The following is a 19,594-nucleotide window of genomic DNA, read 5'->3' as shown; positions in this document are numbered from 1 at the left end:
TTTAATGCTATCCAAATATCATGTTTCTATTGGATGTAGCATGGGTGATATGGTGCTTTGGTCCATGCATGAATTTCTTTTGAGAACAAATCATAAGACAGAATTTCATGAGGGTGCTCGAATCTAGATCCTCTCAGAAGCCATTTGTCTCAGCGCACCTTAGTGTCCCAATATTAGCAATTCAATAAATGTCTAATGTTTCATGTTTTGCCACATTATTTCATGTAAAAATACTTTTATTTTAAAAAATAATTCTTTCAACTTGTTCTAAAAAATTTCTCTTTAAATTTTTTAAATAAATTTTTATTAAATAGATCAAGCTAGATTTTGAATAAGCTAGGTGATAAGTATCTGTTCATAGTACTGACTTATTGTGTAAATTTTTTTAAATGAATTTTTATTAAATAAATTATGCTAAAGTTTGAATAAGCTAGATTTTAAGTACCTGCTTATAGTCTGATTCACTCTATACATTTTTTAAAACAATTTTTTATTAAATAATTCAAGTTAGACTTTGAATAAGTCATACTATATAATGAAGGAACAAGTTTTGAAAATAAAAATGAAATGAAAAATCTATTTAATGAAAGAATTATTTTTTAAAATAAAATTATGTTTATATGAGATGATGTGGCAAAATATGAGACATTGGATATTTTATTGATTGGCTAATATGAAGACGTTAAGGGACGCTGAGGCAAATGGCTTTTGAGAAGATATGAATCCGAGGGTGCTCATATCTAAACCTAGATTGTTTGTGATAAATTATTTTATTATTAATATTTAAATATTTTTTACTTCATAGTTTATACAAAATGTAACATAAAAAAATTAAGTAAGAAATGTTTAAAAGAATTTCAACTTCAAAATTTGGATTGGATTACCTATAACTTACATTTGATGTTCCAATTTGGTTTTAGACCATGATATTGCAAAAACAGATCAAGTTTCTCCCTACATCCTATTTCCTAAGATAAAGTGATTTGGTGTTCTATGATATAAAATATTTTGAAAAAAATAATAAGTCATTAATAAAATTTCCTTCAAAATCACACCGGATTATTGTATTCTTTAAATATTTTTCTTTTTTTCTACTCATTTAATAAATGAATTAAAATTTTATATTTTTTAAATTAAAATTTTAAATGATTGACTTTATTGATATTCACAATTTTATTAAAAAAAAAAACCTTCATATAAAATGAAGTGGAACTTGGAAGGAATGTTAAATATTTTACATCTTTGTTTTAAAAAATCCTCATAGATTTTTTCTTTTGGGAGCAAGAATTATTTATCCAAAGAAAGAGAGAGAGGAGAAACATCATTATTGTTCTGCCAAAAAAGCATCATTATTTCGGGAAAACAATCCTCGACAAATTTTCTTATTTACTTATCAGTAAAATTTTGTCAAAATAAATATCTTTTACTCAAAAAAAAAAATCTTTGATAGGGTTCGAATCTGTAATAATTCCATAAATTTCACAGAACCCCTCAGCCAGTCACGCTAAACAAGACTCCAAAAACGTGCTCGACGTGTGCGACTCGACATTCTGTCTCTCTCTGGCCCTGTGCTATTCGTTTTTCTTTCGCAAGAAGCAAGTTTCAGAAATTCGAATAGCATCTTTCTCTGCGATCATCCATGAAAATGACTCCCTCTCTTTTCTCACTCTCGCTGCTGCTGCTGCACATTGCTCTGCTCTCGTTCCTCTGTTTCGCTGGCGACCCAACTGTTTTCTTTGAGCTTCGGGTCTCTTACACCACTGTCTCGCCTCTCGGTGTTCCTCAACAGGTTCGTTCGTTCGTTCGACTTGTTTCGTTATTTTTAATGTGGTTCACGATGATAATGACGACGAGGACGAGTAATAATTTGCATTTCGCTCATGATTGTTCTGAATTTGCGTGCGTTCTTTCTGTTGGGAATTTGATTATACGGGTTATAGCACCTCCGTGTAGCATTCATCTTTCTTTCCAAAGATCATTTCTTACGTGTTAAAGAATGTATGTGTTTGAATGGTATAATGGATAGTTTGAATTCCACCGCTCATTGAGTAGAAAACGGGTCTACTTCTCTCAGTCTCACCGCAGTCCATCGTGCCTTTTGAGTTTCAAGATGGTGTCTTTTGAGCATCGTTGAAACAGAGCAGACTACCAACTTCTTGAACTGGGTTTTGCTGGACTTATAAATGAGATTTGAGATTTTATTATTTGATTTTGTGTCTATTTCTTTTTGTGTGTTTTCTCTAATTGTGTTAGTTCTGCGATCCAAAGGTTCTTTTTCTCTGATTCCCCAAAATGTACAACGCTCTTGGAAATTTGGCTGACTCCACTGTTCAATATAATCTTATTGCAGGTGATAGCTGTCAATGACAAGTTTCCAGGCCCTCTCATAAATGTTACTACTGGTAACAATCTAGTTGTGAATGTCTGGAATGATTTGGATGAGGATCTCCTTCTTACTTGGTTGGTATAAGAAATAAGATTTCTCTACTCTCTTTGGTTTTAAAAGCACAGATACTGATACACATGATGATATAATCCCCATAACAACAAACTATGTATTGTTTAAATACAATTTCATGGTGCCCTGTTATATCTAATATATGAATGTTTAATAACTAATGTATTCTGTTTTGAAATATCAGTACTTCATAGTCCTTGATTAGCATGCTTAACATTGAACATTGTGGAAAATATTTGTGCTAGGCCTGGGGTTCAAATGAGACGAAATGCATGGCAAGATGGTGTTCTGGGAACAAATTGCCCTATTCCTCTCAAATTGAACTGGACATATCAATTTCAAGTGAAGGATCAGATTGGGAGCTTCTTCTACTTCCCTTCTCTGAATTTCCAGAGAGCCTCTGGTGGTTTTGGTCCCTTAGTTATCAACAATAGGGAGGTTATCCCAATTCCTTTTGCACAGCCTGATGGGGATATTGTTCTTATCATTGGTGACTGGTATACACAAAACCACATGGTTAGTAACTGTTTCCACGATTTTTATTGCTTTAAAATTTTTAAGATGATGTATGTTTTCCTTAAATGCCTGATTGATTATTTATTAGAATACATGCTTCTCTTAAATTTAGGCCCTGAGAACAGTACTTGATGCTGGAAAAGAACTTGGTATACCGGATGGAGTTCTTATCAATGGGAAAGGACCTTTCCGATACAACACCACTTTGGTACCTGATGGCATCCAATATGAAACTATTAATGTTGATCCTGGTATTGTTCTCTCTCTGCATGGATACTTGAGAAAATAATTTGTCTATCAAACATTTTACAATTTTTTAAATTGCACCTAGACACCTAACATTTTATCGTATTATGGTTCCTTTGTCTATATTGTGTATTCTATTCATGTTGCTGTACAATGGTCTTAATCTATCCCTTATAGGGCATAACTTGTTAAAAATTCTATTATAAATTTATATTATTTCTTCATCCATAGAAATGATGTTTTGGTGATGTGGCCTATACTAATACTTGAAAGAGTAGACGTGCCTGTACTCTGTGTGTGTGTATTCAATATGGTATGCATACAGTTCTTTATAATACTTTTAACATGTTCATACTTATATCTTATTATCTTTTTGGCTCTTTTTTCCGCATCCAAAATGCTCTGAAACTGCACAGAAGTTCATAGAATCAATGAATCATTGAAATGCTTGTTTGACATTTTGTTTGAATCGAAATGCTTGATCAAAACTCAATTTTAGTTTTATATTTTCCATTTTTATGTGTTAATTTTTTTTTACTGTATATAAACACCTGTTGAAATGATATTAAAATTTTAAAACTTTTCATATTTAACATATCTTGCCACGTCTGATGAATGTACCAGTATTTAGGCAACATTGCAGCATATTCAATTTTCGTTTGGTTTTTTCCTTTTAATTTGAGGCATTTCCCAATTGCCACTGCCCATTGCTTTTGTGCAGCCTTTTCATGTCTACTGTAGCTTGGTGATCTTTAATCGCCTCAATTGCTTTCTTGAGTAGATTATTTAACTAATGTTTCTCATTGTAAGTTATTACACTTTCTGTTCCCAATGGACTTCAAGGTATTCCTGCTGTTTCATTTTCTAATTGATAATTAAAAATGTTTTGCTCATTATTTTCCCTAAAAATTTGTTGTTTCCAACAACCGGAACTGATATGATATGGGATATGAAAATGTGAGACACGACAAGATGTTTAATCTTTAACCGTGATTTGGAGTGTAGTGTTGTATTTGGTACTAAAACTAGCATATTGAATATAACACTGGTTAAGAATTAGTGTCCATTAACTTATGTTAATTTCTAGTCCTCTATTTTTGTCTGTTTTGTGGTTTGAACAACTTGAAACCTGATGATCAGAAGTCCAAATAAATTTGGCAGGCAAGATTTACAGAATTCGTGTCCACAATGTGGGGATATCAACTAGTTTGAACTTCAGGATACAGAATCATAATCTAGTTCTGGCAGAAACAGAGGGTTATTATACAGTTCAAGCAAATTATACCCAATTTGACATTCATGTTGGGCAGTCTTACTCTTTTATTGTGTCTATGGACCAAAACGCAAGTTCAGACTACTATATTGTGGCAAGTGCAAGGTTTGTCAATGCATCATTGTGGCAGAAAGTCACAGGGGTAGCAATCTTGCATTATTCTAATTCTAAGGGACCTGCTACTGGTCCTCTGCCAGACCCACCAAACGATCTATACTACAAAGAGGAATCAATGAATCAAGCACGAAGTGTGAGGTATGTTAGAAGTTGATGGTGTAAAATCTGTTCTGACGCTGATTGCAATTTTTCAGTTTGATTTTCCTTTGTTCTTAGAATATTATGATGTCTATTTGTCTTAAGATCCTTAACAATGGTATCAAGGTATCTTGGAATGTAAATATCCATTTATCATGTGCCTCTGTAGTGACATCTGGACAGATTTAATAGCTTGGCTTAGTTTGTTGCATAGCTGCAGATATATAACAGGAAAGCCAAGTTGTTCTTTACTCCATTCTTCATGATTTCACGCTTCACTTGAGTATTTGCAGTAATTTCTTTGTGTTGTTGATCAGGCAAAATACATCTGCTAGTGGAGCTCGTCCCAATCCTCAAGGATCCTATCATTATGGCTCCATCAACATAACTGACACTTATCTTTTAAAAGTTCTGCCACCAGTGACAATCAATGGAAAAGTTCGAGCTGCCATTAATGGGATTTCATTTGTTAAGCCAGAAGTACCATTCCGGCTAGCTGACAAGCATAACTTGACGGGAGTTTATAAACTTGATTTTCCCAGTAAGCCCTTGGATAGGCCTCCATTGATGGACAGATCTATTATCAATGCTACTTATAAGGGGTTTATTGAAGTTGTGCTGCAAAACAATGACACCACAATGCAGAGTTTTCATTTGGACGGCTATTCAGCGTTTGTAGTTGGGTAAGAATCCTTTAAAGAAGCAAAGGATATGAGATATGAGACTATATAGATAGCTAGACTTTAGGGTGTATATATAGTATTGAAAATAATTTAAATTATTGGGTCATTTTTTTATGAGCAATTATTGGGTCATATTTGATATGAGTGGTAGATACATATCAAATATAAAAAGCTCTATTTTTTTTTTAAATTGTTGGTATTTTATTGAAGGCGGTTCCCTCTTTTTATGTGTTTGAGTGTAATATTTTCTTTGATTGTCACATCACTAAAAGAATGATTTTTGAATTCAGGATGGCTTATGGTAATTGGTCAGAAGATTCCAGAAGTCAGTATAATAAGTGGGATGCCATTTCTCGAAGCACAATTCAGGTGTCTACTGCACTACTAAAAATTGTCACATGTACAATCCTTTTTATTGATGAGGCCATTTAACGTTTTTTCCCCTCTTCAATGGTATTGGATAAGACTTCCCTACTATTTTGTTTTGCCACTAAGATGATGATTATTTCAAATTTAGTATGAGCCTTTCCATTTATGCTACTTAGGTGCTATATTTGGGTCTGATGATTATTTCTAGCTAACATTCAAGACTAAATTCCTCTCACCTTGATGCAAGTTAGAACTAAGGTGGCCCGATTTATTTTTAAAGAAGTTGAACAAGAAACTATAGTCTTAAGTATTTTATTATAACTTGATTTCTTAGCAAGGTATACTATATATAGTCAGAGTTATCTTTTTTAACTTTCTATATTCATCTCAATAGGAAATTCTAGAAGAACCTTGCTTAAAGAATTAGTTCATAGGGTTGGAGATCGTACATTATATTATTATTGTCTTTATAGGTCTATGCTGGTGGATGGACAGCAGTCCTGGTTTCTCTTGACAATGTTGGATCATGGAACCTGAGAGCCGAAAACCTGGACAGGTGGTATCTTGGGCAAGAAACATATCTGAGGATTGTCAATCCTGAAGAAAATGGTGATACAGAGATAGATGCACCGGATAATGTTCTATACTGTGGTCCCCTCAAGGATCTACAAAAGTAAGTGCCTTAAAACCCGCATAAATCTCATTGTCTCTCTCATGCTTGCATTGGGTGTTTTGACCTTTTCTTTTTTTTCTGGGAAAATGATGACACTTATGGAAAATTAAATGAGGCAATAAAAACACTGGACAGCCTTAAAATTAAAATTCCTTGGAAAGACCAAATTATCATTGATGATTTGTTTTGGTCTTTTGACGTCATCTTAAGCATGTTTATTACCTGCAGGCACCCGATTTCATCTTCTGGGTCGGTTGTCTCTTCTCCCGGAGGAATTTTCACATCCATGCTGGCACTGCTCATGTTAATTTACGTGTTGCATATATAGATAAAAGGGAGAGGAAGGAGTAGTACATAGACATGTGTAGGAGTTTTTTATGGCTCCACGTACAAGCAATTCAAATATGTTATTACTTGTGTCCTGTGTACTTATTGTCTTTCCTCTAACTTTGATATGTTCCAGTAAATCAGTAATTGCTTTACAGGCATTAATCTTCTTAAGGTACAAAAGGAGTGCACACACACACACAGTGTGTGTGTGTGTGTGTGTGTGTGTGTGTAGATATATATACTTAAATGAAGAGGTTTCTGTTACACTTATGAATGGGAAAGTTTTGACAATAATCATATGATATAGTTTGTTTCTTTGGTTATTTTACATACACAGGCTGATCAAGGTAAATAAAGGGAATCTCGATTGTTCTATAAATTAATTTGCATTCGCATATGCGAAATTCAATAGATTATGTATTCAATTATATAAAGGAAAAAAAATTAAATATACCTATTATTGAGTTGAAGAACTAATATCTCTTTAATTTGCTAGTACAAAATATCAAGAAAAAATGACAATAAAATCACAATGAAATATACAAATAATAATTAGATTTTTTAAAATATCATAATTTCTCTTAAGTTCTTGAGTATCTTTTTGTCATTAACAATATTAGGTTGAATGATTAAACTATTCCGTGTTTAAAATAAAAATAATAGTTTTGGTTTCATTTTTTCAAACATAACTTTTGCTGCTTTTTGTTGTGTGAATCGCAAAAATTGAACAAAAAATCATAATTTTTCATGAGAAAGTTATTTTATGATTGATAAATTTTTTTTAAAAATAACCAGTCTTAATCACAATTTTTATTTAAACAATCATAATTTAATTATGTGAACCACAAAAATTGAATAAAAAATCACAACTTCTATATAGAATTTCTTTTATCATTAAAGTCCAAATATTGAAAATAACTAACACAACTTTTGTTTAAGCAATCACAACTTTTATTCTATAAATCATAAAAATTGAACAAAAAATTAATTTCTATGTGAAATTTCTTTTATCATTAAAGTCCAAGTTATGAAAATAACTAGCTATAATTTTTGTTTAAGCAATTACAACTTTTATTCTATGAATCATAAGAATTGAATAAGAAATTACAACTTCTCATGTTATTTTAAACAAGGGGCAATTTAGTCATTTAACATAAAATCACTAATGTTAGAAAGATACTCAAGGACTTTAGAGAAATTATGACATTTTGAAGGACCTGATTGTCATTTATATATTTCGGTGAGATTTTATTGTCATTTTCCCAAATATCAATGTCTAAAATTTTATATCTATTTTGTATAAAATTGATATAGAAATATATCCCATCCCATGACATTTTTATAAAGGGTAAAAGTGTAAATTTAGTTATAAACTATTTTTTAAGGAGCATTTGATAGCTTAGGTGGCGCAAAATAAATCTTGAGTTACAAAAAATGGAGCATCACGTGCCTACTAATGAATGTTTTTCGACCAAATTTGATTGAAAAAAGTTAACAAGCCACATGTCCTCCTCTTCATTTGATCCCTCTTTCTTCTTTACTAGTATTAAGGATACAGACTTGGAGGATGAAGAAGGTAGGAGTAATGTAAAGATGACAGCATTGATGGAGCCAAATAAGGTGGAGGTAGCGATGATGTTGCTCCAGGGGGTCTTGTCCTTTGATATTCCCAAATACTACTAGATCAACAAATCAACCACAATATTGTCTGATTCCAACTAGCGTGATGTCGTTTTGCACTGACCAAGAGAAACCCATTTCAAAGTTTATCTCTGTGATGATGCAATCCAACAATCAATCAAATTCCTTCTTTAGGTCATTCTTTAGGTTCCTTCTTCAGGCTTGACTACCATATTGAGACCCACGACAACATGTGAATTACGAAACTCTCATGTAGAGGGATTGAATTGGGGGGGGGGGGGAGCAAGCTCTCATGTATGCCTCCATGAATTAGGAAACTTATCACATTTAACTTCTTTGTAGTCATAAGGGCTGGCACCTCCTTCAAGTCTCTAGCAAAGTTGGTGGGTTGTTAATTGTGGTAGTGAATTATTGAATTTTAGAAGAACACTTTGTGCTCTTAGAAGGCGGGGGCAGAGCAAAGGAGGCGGTGGAGGGGGCAGTTGGCCAGAGGAGAGTCGTTGTTTGGGAAAGGAGTAGGGGCGTCCCCTCCTCCTTTATTGATCATCTATGATGCTTTTCATTGGGAGTAGGGAGGTCTGAGAGTGAAGGGTAAAGCAAGGAAGAAGAAAGCATGAGTGAAAGAACACATAAAGAGATAAATGTGGGGCCCACCATTAAAAATAACTTGATATTTTTATAGTTTATGATTTATTTTGCACCACCTTATAATATTAAGTTACTATACGCTCCTAAAAAACAATTTATATCTAAATTTGTACCTTTGCACTTTCATAAATAACCAGATTAAATTTTGAATTTTCACAAATTGAAAGAACAACATGCATAAGTTCTTTAAATAACATGTACATAAACATGTTGAGTGAATTATTTTTCACATTTTAGGATCAAAAGGCATTTTTGTTGGGGAGAGTTCTCTTCAAATGTAATTAATATTCTAAATTTTTATTGAAGTATTGTAACTTGCAACTTAGCCCAATTTTAACACATAAAATGTTGACTATTAAGTGTGTTGTGTAATAATATGTTGTTATTGTTGATAAAAAATTGCTTAGTTGGCATAATTCCAATTATTATTTAATTAATTACTCTGGGTGTGTGCATGTGGCCAAATACAATCTAAGAGGAAAAAAGTTGAAGTAGATGTCTCACAGGGAGTGAGCCTCATAAGCATATATTGTAGAGTCAAAATAATAGTCCACGTTTGGAATTTGACAAAAATGGGGAACATTGCACTACTTTTAAACTTGAGGGAGAGAGTTTTTAACATTAAGTAACAAAATTGACTCATAATTAAGTTTAAGGTGCCTATTGACCTTTTGGGTAAAATTGAAAGACAAAAATGACCCTTAACCCTAGTCATAATTATCATTAATGCTATGTAGAGATACCAATACCTTTTCCCATAGTTATAATTTGGTCTTGTAAATGTTACAAGAATGTTTTGCATTTGTAATTATAAGAAGCATGAACGCTTCCTTTGAGAAGTATCAGTAGTAACAATATGGAAAGTACAAACAACAAGCTTGATCTTGTTAGAGTTATACAAACATTCCATCTATTTCCAAAACCAATACAAACTTCTTTATTTGATTTTATTGAAATCATGCAAAAATCACTTGAAACTATAAGAATGGTTTGTGCAATTTAAAAAAGCTCAAAGAAATCTTGTGTAATCTATTCATGTAACTTAGCATAATTTTGAGAATCCTTGTAATTTACTTTTTATTTTAAGAAAAGCTAGTGTTAGTTTGAAAATAGAACAGAAGTATGTAATAAAATTATAAGTCTTCTTCCTTTTGGGTCTTAAGTATCATTTTTCTATTTCTTCTTCTTCTGGGCCCAGCATTTTGGGTTACAAATTTTGCATCATTTTTCTATTTTTCTTAAGTCTTGAGATTTTTAATTAAAATGTGATATCCTTTCACTATTCTTACCAATTTCTCCTCTCCTTCAGTTTCTTGCGATCTCTCTTCATTTTTAACAAGTGGTATCAAAGTCAGATTTCACCTAGGACCAATAAACCTTTTATTGTACACATGTTTTAAGTTCAAAATAGGAGTGGTCTTGGCTGCAACAGGGACTTCCATTGGCCATAGCTGGCCCTAGCAGAGACTTAGTTTTTGGGGCACCTTTGATATAAGGCCTTAATTGTCATTTTATATTTCTTTAGATTTTACTCTTCTAGCATTCTAACTCATCGTCATCATCTTCTTCTACTTATATTGGGTCTTAAGTATTATTTTTCTATCTCTTTTTTATTTTACTTATCATCCAGCATTTTAGCTTACAAATTTTGCATTATATCATCGTCCAATAGGAGGAGAAAGACTAAGAAGGAAGAGGAGGAGGTCTTCCTCCCCCTCCCCCTCCTTATATATAGGGTTTTAAATATGCTTTTTATTTTTTTATATTTTTATTTGTTAGGTTATCTAAGTGTAAGTGAACTTAGGAAGATGTAAAAAGTCTTATGTTAGATAAAGTTAGGCTTAATAACTAATATAAAATAAAGAGAAATAACCCATAAATTGAAGTCATGATGTTTGAGTTAAGATGTCATGTTCTTTCACTACTTTTGCCTGTTTCTCCTCTCTACCCATTTTTGGGTGGTCCCTCCCAATTTTTAACAAATGGTATCAAAGCCTAGCAAATACTTGGTTTTTGAGGTGTCTTTGATAAAAGGTCTTAATTATCATTTTCTATTTCTTTAGATTTTACTCTTCTAGAATTCTATTCATCGTCGTCGTTGTCGTTGTGATCATCATATTATTATTCTTCTCATATAGAGTCTTAATGTAATGACCCTTAAATTTTAAATTGAACAAAATTTTTTTCCTAATGAATATTTTATTTAATAAGTTTTATAGTAATTAGAAAAGGGTAGTTTATAGGAAATTATGCTAGAAACTTTCGCAAGGATCTAGAGTCCAAATTTTCTAAGTAGAAGTTTGGTTTTAAATTATAAAATTTTGTGTCCTTTCTTATAATTTTTTATGTCTTTTATTGTAATTTTCTTGTGCTCTTTTTTTATAATTTTTGCCATTTCTTCTTTTGCTTTGAATCAGCTCGTTCACGCAAATATAAGATAGAGCATCGCGCTTTTTTTAATCTCCATCGCCCTTATACACTTCTCTAGAATTTCATAGTCGGTTTATCTCTCTGATTCTTATCAACTTTCTTAGCTAGCTGTTGGTTGGGCGTTTTATTCATTGCTGTGCTTCGTTTGCTGCCATCCTTCCCGTTCGTGTTTGCCTGCCACAGTGGAGTGAGCTGCTGATTCTCTTTACTTGTCTTCGTGTTGTTTGTGTCAGCGAGATGTGAGCAATACTCTCCTTCTTTCTTGGCTATTGGGTTGTTGTCTTCCTCTTCTCTATCTTTATTCAGCTGTCACCTTCTTCCTCTTCTCTATCTTTGTTCGACTGTCACTTTGGGGGAGAAAGTTACAACTTTCTTTTGTTCTTTTCTGAAAAAGGGCTGTCGGTGGTGAGTGGAAAAATAGCTTTCGTTTCCTTCATCTTCACCTACTGAACATCCATGCTTGAAGAAAGCTTAATATTTTGCTGCTTCTTTTCTGGTCTATGAAGTCTGCTCTGTCTCTTCCTCTTGGACCGTGGGGTTGTGGCTCTTTTATTTTTCGTGCTGTCTGTGAGTCGTGTGTGTTGCAGCTGCTACTATGTATTGATCAAGGTAAGATATTGATTCTCCTTGCTTCCGTGAGTATAGGTTTTAGTGTGCTGTGCAATTTACTCTTCTTTCTTCATTGGTTGAAAGCGTACCCTGTTTCCATTTGTCTTAAGGTGGTAGAAATAATTGGGTGGTGTGGATTAGATACTATTTTAATATATATTGAGCCAGAACTTTGTAAAAGAAATTAGAAGATGAAAATTATTAGTGTTACTTGGATACTTGCTTCATGATTTAGTATGGTGCATGTTCTCTTAGTAATTGTAAGTATACTTGAAAGATTTATAGGTGGGAATAAGATTGTTAGAGTTTATAATAAAGCCTAGAGAAATTATAAATATTCATAATGATAAGAAGATTGTTGGGTTATGTGTGTTAGATTTATTTTAGGACACCATTGGAATAAGCAAGGAGTTATAGGAGTTGGACTGTGAAATTTTGAAAACTTAGATGACTGGGTAGCATTCCAAATAAATCTTTAGTAAAGTGTTTATAAAATCCTCTATTTAAATTTCACTATTAATCCTTTATAAATTGTATAAATATCATCGTTAATCCTATTTTTATTCTAATAAATGTCTTATTAATGAAAATGTCTTGATTTTATGAATGAGCTAAATTGTTGATAAGCACAGGAGAAACCTACATATGATTAATGATGTATATTTTTAGTTGTTTAATTACTAAATTTTATGTTGATAAAAAATTTTAATGCAATGACTTACATATGGAGGAAATAATGATTGAATTGGACAATAGAAAATGAGGTTGAATGGTATTTGAGAGAAAATTTTGAAAATGTTTTCTCGCTACACACATGCTTGATTTTATTGAGGAGGACTAAGTTTAGAATACTAGATGCTAACGGCGGTCCTGTTAATCCTAACGCGCTATGGTACACTTAACTAGCACGGTGCTTACAGGAGGTACTAGCCCTGTGCGATGGCCAACGCACATGGAATGAAGGGATGGTTATTCGTGAGTATTGTACTCATGCTTATAGTCATAGGCTTCAAGCCTGTGCTTGGTTCGTGGCTTCTGCCATGCTTGTTTCATGGCTTTCGACTGCGCTTAACTAGTTACTTACCCTCGTAGAATGTGTGTCCACGCTTGTTATTTGTTTTGATAAAGCCTTCCTGAAATTTTAAATTCAAAGTTTATCATTTTCTTGAAATTCTTTGAAAGTACTTTATCGAACTGTATTTATTGTAAGTCTTTATATTTTATGAGCAGTAAAATTTTAATACACTTATGTGATTTTATCAGCCTTGTCTAAATTCACAATCACACTATTATGAAAAATCATTATTTATTTTTAATTTTGGATAATTCATTATTTCATTAAGTTACTTTAAGTTAAATTTGTTATTTATTATCTTTATATTTTCTTTATTATAATATTGATTGGAACGCTACTCACCAGTTAATTTTTGGTCTTAGATATCATAGCTACCCTACACCTCCAACTGACCATTGAGGGTCCTTCTTGCTTTTTGGATAAAAGAAGTACATGGTGATTACCCTTTTTGGTGAAATCTTATATTATTTTGTGAATTATAAGTTAGTGCTCCACGTACACCATAGTTAGATCATAGTTTTATTTTGTTATCATAAAAATTGCTGAAATGGAGCTAGACTCCTTGCTAGTCTTGATTGGCAGCTTTTGTTGTTGTTGTAGAAATTTTAGGAGGTTTAAATGATAGGGGAGACTCTGTGAAATTTCTATAAAAACTTTAAAATTTTATCAACTTTACTATTATGTATATAACTTGCATATATCTCTATTTTAGCTTAATTTCTAGTTAATCAAGGCTTATGAAATGTGAGTTCACTTCATATTCCATGTCGATCATACCCTCAGTATCGGGTGTGACACTTAAGTATCATTTTTCTATTACTTGTTGTCCAGCATTCTAGCTTACAAATTTTGTATCATCATCTTCATCCTAGAGGAAGAGGTCTTCTTCCCCCCTTATATATAGGGTCTTGAGTGTGATTTTTTTTATTTCTTTAGATTTTTATCATTTTTACCATTTTATCATATTGGGTCTTAAGTATGTTTATTACTTGCAAGGAGAGGGAGCACCGTAAATTTTCTAGCTCAATAGTTGCTTTGTCTTTAGGAGGATACTAGAATCTTTTCACATTGATGCTAGCACTGTTCATGATGATTTTTTGCTTGTGACTAGTTAAAACCATATATGATTTAAGCGAAATGTGTTGTATATATAGATAAAATAGTAAATTATGGCTTAGGCTTTGTTCAAAATATAAACTATAGGCCTACCAACCCAGGCTTCACCTATAACAGTAGACCAATTTCTTGTAATTAAGCTTTGAGCTTCTAATTTTATAGTGGGCATTGACCATTGCATGTCTTTTTGCAATAAAAATAATCATATTCTAAATAAGACTAGGTGATGGGCTTTCAATAAAGTTTTTCATTGATACTTGGCTAAGACCTCAGTTTTATATTAAAAATATATTCTTGATAACAATTTTTAAAACTAAGATGAAATCTTTTGTTGCTGATGGTCCATTACTAGACAATGTGACTATGATAGAATTTTTAAGTAGACTTGAGATAATGTCAGAAGTCCCACATCATATAAAGTGCATAATAACTAATTAAAATAAAAAGGAATGACCCATAAAATTGAATCTTGAGGTTTTTAGTTAAGATGTAGTGTTCTTCTACTACTCTTGCCTATTGCTTCTCTCCTCCTATTTCAGGGCAGTCCCTTCCTATTTTTAATAAGTGATATCAGAGCCAAGTTTAACCTAGGACCTATTATGCACACATTTGAGTACAGGAACTTGATATCTAGGGCGTCTTTGATATGGGGATCTTATGTACTTGAGGGAGAGATTATTGGTTATCCAAATGTGAGTGGATTTAAGATGATGTGGGAAGTCCTATATTGGATAAATTTATGCTTAATAACTAATATAAAATAAAGAGGAAGGACTCGTAAACTTGAGCCTCAGAGTTTTGAGTTAAGATGTAGTGTTTTTCACTTCTCTTTCACATTTCTCCTCTCCCTATTTTCAGGCAGTCCCTCCCTATTCCTAACAAGTGATATAGAGCACAATAATTTAGTATAATTGGTAGGATGTTTTTTGTTCTATGTACTTTTGGTTTTAGAGTACCCATTAGCACAATAATTATAAGAAATGAGCACAGATAACCACTGTGAATATGGCACTTTTACCATTAAGGATGCTTATTTCTGACTATAAAATCATGAAAGCTATACCACATCTTCCTTATTTAACTTAATATGGAAATGGAAAGGAGTTGAAAGTATCTGTGTCCTTCTGGTTAATGTGAGACGTCATAGATGGAGTAATACTAATCCATATTACTTATGGTGTAATGTAGCAAATGAGGACATTTTGAATGGAATCTAGTTGATTGGGCTTCTTTTAATTTGAGGAGAGATTTGGGAATAAATTGGAAACTAAATTGGTCCCAGCTATAAAGTCGGAAGAATTTATACATTTTCCAAGAGGATCTTGTTGAATCAAAGAATCCCACCGTCAATATCCTTAACTTATATGAGAATTTTATATTCAAAAGGAGGCCCCATTTGTTAGAAATAATTTCAATCCTCCTCATATATAGTACTCATAACTGGACTAAACCAATGGATGTTGGGTTAAATGTAACAACCATGTGGTGGCTTTCTTGGTAATGTTAATGGAGAATGGAATTAAGACATGTGGAGGTTGATTCTGATTGATTGTAAGAAGCTTGTGGATAGTTTGCTATCTGATGACTAAAAGTTGGGATATTCGAATTTAGTTTATTCATCGGGACTGTAATAGAATAGTTGATAAGCTTACTAAGCACTCCCTCTCTAGTGGAAATTCTTCCTATATCCTTGATATGGTTCCTAAGTATGTCAGGGCACTAGTTCAGGCCAATGTTTTGGGAATCTTTATCCCCACTAGTGTAATTTCTTAGTTTCTAATTGGTCTTGATGTCAAATCCTCACTTTTAACACTTCCTATATAATAAGAACAATACGGTTCAGTTGAATGAAAATTGAAGCCCATAAACTAAAATTTACATATTAATCGTCAGGTTACTGCCTATTTGGTAGTCTATAATTTTTGCTAAACTTTGAAAAATTATAACTAAGTCTAGAAAAATCATATGAGCATGGTCTATAATCATATTGAAAGCTCTTGAAGTCCTTTATCAAAAACAAATATAGATATGGCCTTTACTCATGCCTAACAATACAGTTTATTGCTTTTCTATAATTGCTATGTTTTCTTGGACAAAATTTGTACCCTAACTTTAAAAATTCATAATTCATTTATAAAATTGCTTTTGATATGATTCTTGAGTATGTTTAACCTTGACAAGTCCTCTAGAAGAGAAAAAAGAAACAGAACTTCCATTGAGCCAACTGATATAGTAAATACATTCCCTAAAGTTGCTCTGTTTCCAAGACTAATTCCAATCCTTCACTTAGAAATTAATAACTCAAGCTATAGGGCTCCAATTGATTTTTGAACTTTCTAGAAAGCTTAGGATGTCTAGATTATGAATACAAATCAAAGTCAAAAGAGTCCATTTACTATAAACATTTTAATGAAATGGTAACAGACTTTCAGAAAATCTTACATCAGAACAGGTTGATACTTAACTACTTAAATCATAGCTTCAAGAGATTTCTAAAGCTTCAACTCATGCTTTATCACCCTAGACATACCAAATGTGCATAGTATTGTTTTTTTTTATTGAATTTACATAACATCACAAATTTACATGCAATTGAATTCCTAGAACATACTTTTGCAACACCCACTGACGATCCTACTCAAATGAACTACCATTTCTACTCCCACTTTTAATCTCACAATATACTGTTAAGGTCTAACATTGACTTTTAATTCTATTAGCCTTAAAATTGAGAAACTAAGTACTCTACCCTACACAATTTTCCCATTAAAGTCAATGGCTAGGTCCATCTCAACAAAATCACATCGCTCATATTGAAATAAGCTTGGCCTAGAGAATGCCTGTTACTAACTTCCAGAATTTTCTTAAAAGCATGATTCTAACTCTATCATGGGTTAAGATTCCATTTTAACATTCATCCATACCATGTTCATATGTAAATTCTTTTATTTTGAAATATATCCATGAGATAGGATGGTAGTGTTGGGTTATCCACTCTTGGTGAATCAAAACCCAGAAACAAAGCCCATTAGTGTGGGGGCTTTATCAAAAATCAAGTAAAAAAGTGTGCCAATGAGGGAAATAAAACTAGGACTTTTTGTGCGATATTAGCATTGAGCTTTTTGGAGGGAACAATTATTAAAATTGTTGTTCATGCACGTCCAAAAATAATGGTGAGTGCGTGGGAGTTAAATAGGGTATATGGTTATCACTCAATTAAGATATTCTCATTAGTTACACAAAATATACAGAATGCTTTTTTTTTTCCCTCTCTGCATTTTGTCCCTTCCCTTCAGAGTGAGTTTGTTGTGTTCATGAACTGAGTCCTTGCCGTGACTTCATTCCTGCATACGTCTTGTCTAGTGCAACTTATCTTATTAAAGTATGCTTTTCTCCTCCAGAATCTAATAAGTAGCTTATACAAAGTTTCTCAAATAAATCCTCAAGCCAATCACACTAATAATTGGAGAATGCTTACTTGCCTCTTGAATACTAATAGAATTTGTTCCGTAATTCTTCCAATTTAAGCTAGCCCTTGAGATCAATTTCTTCATCTATGGAAAATATATTACCGTCGGTATGAATCCCTTGAAGAGATGAACACTTTTCTAAAGGAACTTTTAGGATTAGTAGAGGTTCAATGGAAGAAATTGAAGGTAAAAGCTCAAGTCTTCATATCTGCCATCTTCATCTTCATGAGCGCTCCCTAATCTCCCTCTTTTCTTCTTTCGGTTTAAAGCTGATCAAAGACATTAAAATAAGCAAAATACTGAAACTAATGAAGACTGCATTGGTTTAGGGATTTAGGGAAGGTCGGTCAAGATGTGGTCCAGTATGGGTGAAACACTCAATCATTTATTAAGCTACAACATGCCAAGTGTAATCCCACTAAATTTTGTTAATTTCTGAGCAATTATTTTTCCAGATTTCCAATTTGGCTTCGTTAATTTGTGTCCAAGTGAAAATGGATAATATATTCCGCTTTTGTGGTCCAATGTCATGCCCTTCTTGCTTTCTAAATGAGCTTGGATTTTCTTTATATTAGCTTTAAATTATGGATGGCAGCTTTCATTTGGATATTTTCCTCAATCAAAATAGTATTTAAATTTCATAATCAATTCTTTAGGAAATTTCTAACCAATAAAATTAGTATAATTCTTCCAAATATTTCTTCCTTTCATTTAGTAATTTCCTAAATTTTGGCAATTTTTCTGTAATTACAGTTAAAGAGCTAAAACTTTCAGAAATTATATTTTGACCTTGGTTAAGGTTGACATTTCCAAACTAATGTTCACTCTTGTTCATTTTTAACTCTAGGCATTTTGTCATAATCTCATTATAATATTTATTTACATATAATTACCCTTCAACATTAATATTTACCATTCGTGTCCTGGATATGATGTTACTTTAGCTTGCTTCTTCTTCTCTTTCCTTTCTTTTTCTAGCCTAGTTAACAATTGAATTATCTAAGAAAAAGTCAAGTATACTCTCTTAGTAATGATTATCTAAACTTAAAAGGCTTTTATATTATAAACTCATCCTATACTATTGTCTTCCTAGAGATTTATTGTTGCTATAAAAAAAACATTTTTAACATTGGTTAAAAATGACTTTTTACATTGATTCCAAAATCAGTGTAGAAAGAAGGGGTGTAGAAAGTCTTGACAAACTGGTGTAAAAGAAAGTAGATTTTTTACATTGATTATAAAGGCAATAAGTGTAAAATGTTCATTTTCTACACCTGTTCTAGTTACAACTAGTGTAAAAAGTATTATTTAAAAAAAGATGTATTTTTTGGATTGGAGGTTATGTAAATCATCTCCAATCCAAAAAATGCCATTTTTAATGATTGTATATATTCTAATAGATCTCATAATAAATAAAAAATTACATAAATTTTGACCATTGAATAATTTTAATAATATTCAAAGTACAATAAATTTCATAATATACAAACTAAATTTTAAGCTAAAATAATTTACTACAACCTTAGCACAACAATATGTTGTACATCAGCTATCCTGTTACATAGCTTCAACAAAAGAGATAAAAACATTCCTAGTGATACCCAGAGTAGCTTCTCGAGCTCTTGATTTGGCCTGCATATATTGAGGAAAATATCTAATAAAGATAAGGAATATCTCTAAGTGTTTCCTATCAGGTTTACAATAAAATTTGTCTCTATGTCTCACATAATAATTAACATTTTCACGCTATAACATTCTCACTGATGGAAAGCCTTATTAAATCATGTAAACTTCAATCAATT

At 32.2% G+C, this 19,594-nt stretch overlaps 1 protein-coding gene across 1 annotated transcript; it reads left to right on the top strand.

The window, feature by feature from the left end:
* The first annotated feature begins 1,562 nt into the window (after positions 1-1,562).
* On the top strand, positions 1,563-6,954 carry LOC129314606 (monocopper oxidase-like protein SKS1). The gene is made up of 9 exons (XM_054958085.1): positions 1,563-1,789; positions 2,351-2,460; positions 2,704-2,974; positions 3,087-3,225; positions 4,382-4,748; positions 5,066-5,431; positions 5,722-5,800; positions 6,274-6,473; positions 6,702-6,954. Exons 1-9 carry the CDS (start codon positions 1,640-1,642, stop codon positions 6,799-6,801), a joined length of 1,782 nt encoding a protein of 593 aa, XP_054814060.1. The 5' UTR covers positions 1,563-1,639; the 3' UTR covers positions 6,802-6,954.
* Positions 6,955-19,594: the final 12,640 nt, after the last annotated feature.

The sequence above is a fragment of the Prosopis cineraria genome, unplaced genomic scaffold (assembly GCF_029017545.1).
Source record: "Prosopis cineraria cultivar Desert tree isolate PC_DT_omini unplaced genomic scaffold, ASM2901754v1 PC6, whole genome shotgun sequence".
NCBI classification, from domain to species: Eukaryota; Viridiplantae; Streptophyta; class Magnoliopsida; order Fabales; family Fabaceae; genus Prosopis; species Prosopis cineraria.
This window is presented reverse-complemented; position numbering and strand designations above follow the sequence as displayed.

Coding starts and splice junctions, on each gene's coding strand:
- LOC129314606 (XM_054958085.1), top strand. CDS start 1,640: ATGAAAATGACTCCCTCTCTTTTCTCACTCTCGCTGCTGCTGCTGCAC. Junction 2,461..2,703: donor GAGGATCTCCTTCTTACTTG/GTTGGTATAAGA, acceptor TATTTGTGCTAG/GCCTGGGGTTCAAATGAGAC. Junction 5,432..5,721: donor TATTCAGCGTTTGTAGTTGG/GTAAGAATCCTT, acceptor TTTTGAATTCAG/GATGGCTTATGGTAATTGGT.